This window comes from Procambarus clarkii, chromosome 80 (assembly GCF_040958095.1).
Source record: "Procambarus clarkii isolate CNS0578487 chromosome 80, FALCON_Pclarkii_2.0, whole genome shotgun sequence".
Taxonomy (NCBI): domain Eukaryota; kingdom Metazoa; phylum Arthropoda; class Malacostraca; order Decapoda; family Cambaridae; genus Procambarus; species Procambarus clarkii.
The window spans coordinates 15,734,516-15,740,493 of record NC_091229.1 but is presented as its reverse complement, the minus strand read 5'-3'; the positions used below and the strand labels follow the sequence as shown (position 1 = coordinate 15,740,493).

Sequence of the window (5,978 nt, the reverse complement as noted above, 5' to 3'; positions counted from 1 at the left end):
TGTTATTGTACTTAGACCAGAGGCATGGGAGCAATTCGGCTCCTGTTAATTTTACTTAGACGAAGTGTTATGGAAACCAAAGGTGTACCATCATCAACACGCTGTCAACAAATACAAGTTAAGTGTTCTGCCGAAACCCATTTATCTATCATTTGTGGCCATTAATGTCATTAGATAGGGTGATCCGGTTAGATCACGAGATCGCCTCATACTAAAGATAATTAAGCCCAGGTCTTTATGGTTCCTTGTACAGTGTTTTCTCTGATATAGATGTCATATATTAGGATTCTGGCTTTACAGCTAGCGCCCTTTTGACAGGTCAAGACGAGGAAGCAAGACTTTGTGCACCAGTTACTGGGTGATGGAAGCTACCTCAAAGAGGATAATTTGGTGTCTACATCCTGGTTATACCTGGTGGACTAAGGCCTGCTGTACAATAAGATAAGGAACCTCTTCAATGTGTAGTCTAATACTGTAGTTTGATTGGCTGCATATATATATAAATTTAATATAAACCCCCCTAATGTGTAGAGGATCGATTTGTGAGATTATGAGATTATTGCAGAAATACAGTCCACTTAACATCATACAAATTGCTATCGAAGTATATAAATTAATGTAAATATAAATTCTATATAAATTCATATAAATTAAATAAATATAAATCTCACAGGTCGGTTCCCACAACAGTCTGGAGAGTACAGTCTGGGGAGTACAGTCTAGGGAGTAACAGTCTAGGGAGTAACAGTCTGGGGAGTACAGTCTGGAGAGTACAGTCTGGGGAGTACAGTCTAGGGAGTAACAGTCTAGGGAGTAACAGTCTGGAGAGGGTTTGCAATGTTCTTCCCACACCAAGTTGAAAGTGACTCCAGGCTTGTATATCACCCCATATTGTGTACTGTAGAGCACTGTCAAGGTTGACCTCGTGGCCTTCACAAAACCCAACAGGTTCTGAACACGACAGACAGGAATGTGAAGACCCTAACCTGTGACGCATATGAAAATGACGACGCTTTGGTACGTCGTGGACTTAATGAAGGTCCAGGACGGACTGATGTGATTGTTGAGGCTGTTTTTTTTTTTTTGAGATATATACAAGAGTTGTTACATTCTTGTAGAGCCACTAGTACGCGTAGCGTTTCGGGCAGGTCCCTGGAATACGATCCCCGCCGCGAAGAATCGTTTAATTGTTTTAAATCGTTTAATTGAATCGAAGAATTGTTTTTGCTGTTGTGGGAAATACCCAAGATTGGATTTCTTTTAATTATTTACAGTTAAGTGAACTGTAAGTTTAATTAATGTTCATTTGGACACTTCGTACACACACAACAAAATGGGGGTTAATCCAGTAATGCTGAATCATCCTGTTAATAATATTCATTGCTTTATAACCTCAACAATAATAGTCATAGGGTTAGTGATCTAACTACGTAAGTTAAATGTAAACAGGAATCATAGCTGTAAAGTTGATTTAGTTAAGGGACATCAGACGAAGCTCTCGTGAATCAGTTTTATCATCGCCTCGTGGGAGGAAGCCTCGCGTCCACGTGAAACCCGTAAATCTGAGACGGCTGGACCCAGTTGCTGATCACTATGGAATTAATACACTGTAGCTCATGCAGCACTAACATTTCCATGATAAAGTTCCATTAAAGAAATAACCCTGTAATTTGACCTACACTCACTTTGGTAATTCAGATCCCTTACAGCATGACCGGTTGATTAATCTCTTATCTAGGTTATGTGGCCACTTTACCTAATATCGAGCTCTAAACCGACCGGATACACTGTGCAGTGATGTGTGGAGCTAGCATCAAAGTGTGGGAGGTCTAATGCGACGGATGTTCCAATATTCGACTATGATAACGGCTGGCTCCGGTGGGATCAGATGGAGAACGTCGAGAAGCGTGTTGTCGTGTGGGGATCTCTTGCGCCTCTGGTGGGCCTCTCTCCCCCTCCTTACGTTGAGCTCCGCGGTGCGTGCCAGTAAATAAGTCACTGTTTACTTTAAGTTATTCAAGGACTGTATTTAGTTAACGTCAATTTTCACATGAATAATTTACTATAAAATCTAGAGAACAATTTCCTTTGTTCTTAACACTGGCTCGTAGAGTTTGTGTGATTTACGAAACGTGACTTTGGTTTCTGACTATTTTTACACGGATGCAAACATTTACTGGGGAATGGAAATACGACCTTATTCTTGGTAATCCTAATTTAAATAGCAAATGTTAATAAAATCAATATGCGGCTTAAGTTTAATGAGAGTTAGATAAGATTCATCAACCCATGTTGTCGGCTGGCTGGCTGACGCAACCGTCCGCCATCGACAGTAGGAAAGTTTCGGCGTTTTCCTGGATGCGAATATTATCAGTAATTTTAATTTACTAACACAACGAATTTTCTTGCTGTGCTAGGAATTGGTGAAACAATATTGACATAACGTATTCAAACGTATAATGCTAGGGATTAGTAACATTAATATCTTGACATAACGCATTTATCGTATAATGCCAGTATTTAATACTTGGGGTGTTGGACATTTCCGACAGTTTTTTTAAGATTCAGCTACTGGGAACAACAGATTCTGTACTCACCTAATTGTGCTTGCGGGGGTTGAGCTCTGGCTCTTTGGTCCCGCCTCTCAACCGTCAATCAACTGGTGTACAGATTCCTGAGCCTATTGGGCTCTATCATATCTACATTTGAAGCTGTGTATGGAGTCAGCCTCCACCACATCACTGCCTAATGCATTCCATTTACTAACTACTCTGACACTGAAAAAGTTCTTTCTAACGCCTCTGTGGCTCATTTGGGTACTCAGCTTCCACCTGTCTCCCCTTGTTCGCGTCCCAAGGCCTGTGTTTGTGAAGTTGGGACGTAAGGTATAGGACCACTGTGGCCTTCCACCGGAGTGCTTGTGGGTCATACGCAAACACTCTTACTGGCTTCAGTAGCCGCCTCCACACTTCCTGTGATTTCAGTAGAAATACAGTTGTATGACTTTTACAAGTCCATGGTGGTCCAGTGGTAGAGAATGCGACTGGTAATGCAGGAGTCGTAGGTTCGCGCCCACCTCACAGCCCTGGCGCATTTTCTCATTAAATATTGTATTAGAGGTTTGAGTGTTTGCTGGACGATAAGTTTGACCAAGCTAGCCCACAGGTAGGGAACGGGCGGGCTTCCTTCCTCTCAGCTGATGCGCGGTGAGGCTAAGGCGTGGTGAGGCTAAGGCGTGGTGAGGCTGAGGCGTGGTGAAGCTGAGGCGCGGTGAGGCTAAGGCGTGGTGAGGCTGAGGCGCGGTGAGGCTGAGGCGCGGTGAGGCTGAGGCGCGGTGAGGCTGAGGCGCGGTGAGGCTGAGGCGTGGTGAGGCTGAGGCGTGGTGAGGCTGAGGCGCGGTGAGGCTGAGGCGTGGTGAGGCTGAGGCGTGGTGAGGCTGAGGCGCGGTGAGGCTGAGGCGGGGTGAGGCTGAGGCGCGGTGAGGCTGAGGCGCGGTGAGGCTGAGGCGTGGTGAGGCTGAGGCGTGGTGAGGCTGAGGCGCGGTGAGGCTGAGGCGGGGTGAGGCTGAGGCGTGGTGAGGCTGAGGCGCGGTGAGGCTAAGGCGTGGTGAGGCTAAGGCGTGGTGAGGCTGAGACGTGGTGAGGCTGAGGCGCGGTGAGGCTGAGGCGTGGTGAGGTTGAGGCGTGGTGAGGCTGAGGCGTGGTGAGGTTGAGGCGTGGTGAGGTTGAGGCGTGGTGAGGTTGAGGCGCGGTGAGGCTGAGGCGTGGTGAGGCTTAGGCGCGGTGAGGCTGAGGCGCGGTGAGGCTGAGGCGCGGTGAGGCTAAGGCGTGGTGAGGTTGAGGCGTGGTGAGGTTGAGGCGTGGTGAGGTTGAGGCGCGGTGAGGCCGAGGCGTGGTGAGGCTTAGGCGCGGTGAGGCTGAGGCGCGGTGAGGCTTAGGCGCGGTGAGGCTGAGGCGTGGTGAGGTTGAGGCGTGGTGAGGCTGAGGCGCGGTGAGGCTGAGGCGCGGTGAGGCTGAGGCGCGGTGAGGCTGAGGCGCGGTGAGGCTGGTCGTGTGAGCGGTGTTTCCCATACCTCCTACTAATGACTGGGCAAGTACAACTCAAACTGAACTTGCAGGAATATACCTTGTCACTGAATTTTTAAAAGACAAAGGCAGTGGACTTATATACTGTGACTCGCAGAGTGCACTCCTGGCACTGAACGCACATAGTAGTGACACCCAGAAAATAGTCAGTGATATTCGAATGAATGTTTTAGCTGCTAAAGAAAACAGATTTGAGATTAAATTCCTATGGATACCATCACATGTTGGCATCTCAAGACATGACACTGTTGATATGCTTGCTAAGTCAGCCTGCAGAAAACCAGTGGTAGAAATTGATATGGGTGTTTCATTAGCAGTGACAAAGAGAATACTTAAATATCTAATGAAAATCTCACCGACCTAACAAATTCACAAAGACCTGAAAGTTGTATCATTAAATATTATGATAGATATCGTGAGGAGACATTCACATATGGGACTAATAGAACAAGAACCCGGCAATGTGATGTTATAGTGGCCAGAATACGCCTGGGATATAGACGTATCTGGCAGCTTTCTCAAAACCCAAATATCGAGTACACAATGTGTCAACTTTGTGAAAGTGTCCAGTACACAATGTGTCAACTTTGTGAAAGTGTCCAGTACACAATGTGTCAACTTTGTGAAAGTGTCGAGTGCACAATGTGTCAACTTTGTGAAAGAGAAAACATGCACTCTCTTGAACATTATATTGTAGAATGTCCCATACTGACTGACATTCGCCCTCCTGGGCTAAGGTATGCTGAACTCTGTAATTACTATACGAGTACTGGAACACTTGATGATATATTGGACTTGTACCCAAGATTGACTATAATACATTAGTTATACAATGTATGTGATGTAACTATAACCTGAGCTTGTAAAAGCACCCCAATCATCTTCAGCGCTTAAGTGCTTAATAACACACTTGTTTCTATAGCAGCTATATTACTTGTCAAAGTAAGAAAGACACAATTGTAGGCCTTGTAAGCTGGGACCCTGGGGTTGTAGGCCATATAAGCTAGGACCCTGGGGTTGAAGGCCATATAAGCTAGGACCCTGGGGTTGTAGGCCATATAAGCTAGGACCCTGGGGTTGAAGGCCATATAAGCTAGGACCCTGGGGTTGAAGGCCATATAAGCTAGGACCCTGGGGTTGAAGGCCATATAAGCTAGGACCCTGGGGTTGTAGGCCATATAAGCTAGGACCCTGGGGTTGAAGGCCATATAAGCTGGGACCCTGGGGTTGAAGGCCATATAAGCTGGGACCCTGGGGTTGTAGGCCATATAAGCTAGGACCCTGGGGTTGTAGGCCATATAAGCTAGGACCCTGGGGTTGTAGGCCATATAAGCTAGGACCCTGGGGTTGAAGGCCATATAAGCTAGGACCCTGGGGTTGTAGGCCATATAAGCTAGGACCCTGGGGTTGAAGGCCATATAAGCTAGGACCCTGGGGTTGAAGGCCATATAAGCTAGGACCCTGGGGTTGTAGGCCATATAAGCTAGGACCCTGGGGTTGTAGACCATATAAGCTGGGACCCTGGGGTTGTAGGCCATTTAAGCTGGGACCCTGGGGTTGTAGACCATATAAGCTAGGACCCTGGGGTTGTAGGCCATATAAGCTAGGACCCTGGGGTTGTAGACCATATAAGCTAGGACCCTGGGGTTGTAGACCATATAAGCTGGGACCCTGGGGTTGTAGGCCATATAAGCTAGGACCCTGGGGTTGTAGGCCATATAAGCTAGGACCCTGGGGTTGAAGGCCATATAAGCTAGGACCCTGGGGTTGTAGGCCATATAAGCTAGGACCCTGGGGTTGAAGGCCATATAAGCTGGGACCCTGGGGTTGTAGGCCATATAAGCTAGGACCCTGGGGTTGAAGGCCATATAAGCTGGGACCCTGGGGTTGTAG

At 47.1% G+C, this 5,978-nt stretch overlaps 1 protein-coding gene across 1 annotated transcript; it reads right to left on the bottom strand.

Moving 5' to 3' along the window:
* Nucleotides 1-3,154: 3,154 nt before the first annotated feature.
* On the bottom strand, nucleotides 3,155-5,623 carry LOC123746248 (nascent polypeptide-associated complex subunit alpha, muscle-specific form-like). Its single transcript, XM_069315050.1, has 2 exons — nucleotides 4,996-5,623; nucleotides 3,155-3,804 (listed from the first exon to the last, which is right to left on the bottom strand). The coding sequence occupies exons 1-2, from the start codon at nucleotides 5,621-5,623 to the stop codon at nucleotides 3,155-3,157; spliced, it is 1,278 nt and encodes a 425-aa protein (XP_069171151.1).
* Between the last annotated feature and the right edge of the window lie 355 nt (nucleotides 5,624-5,978).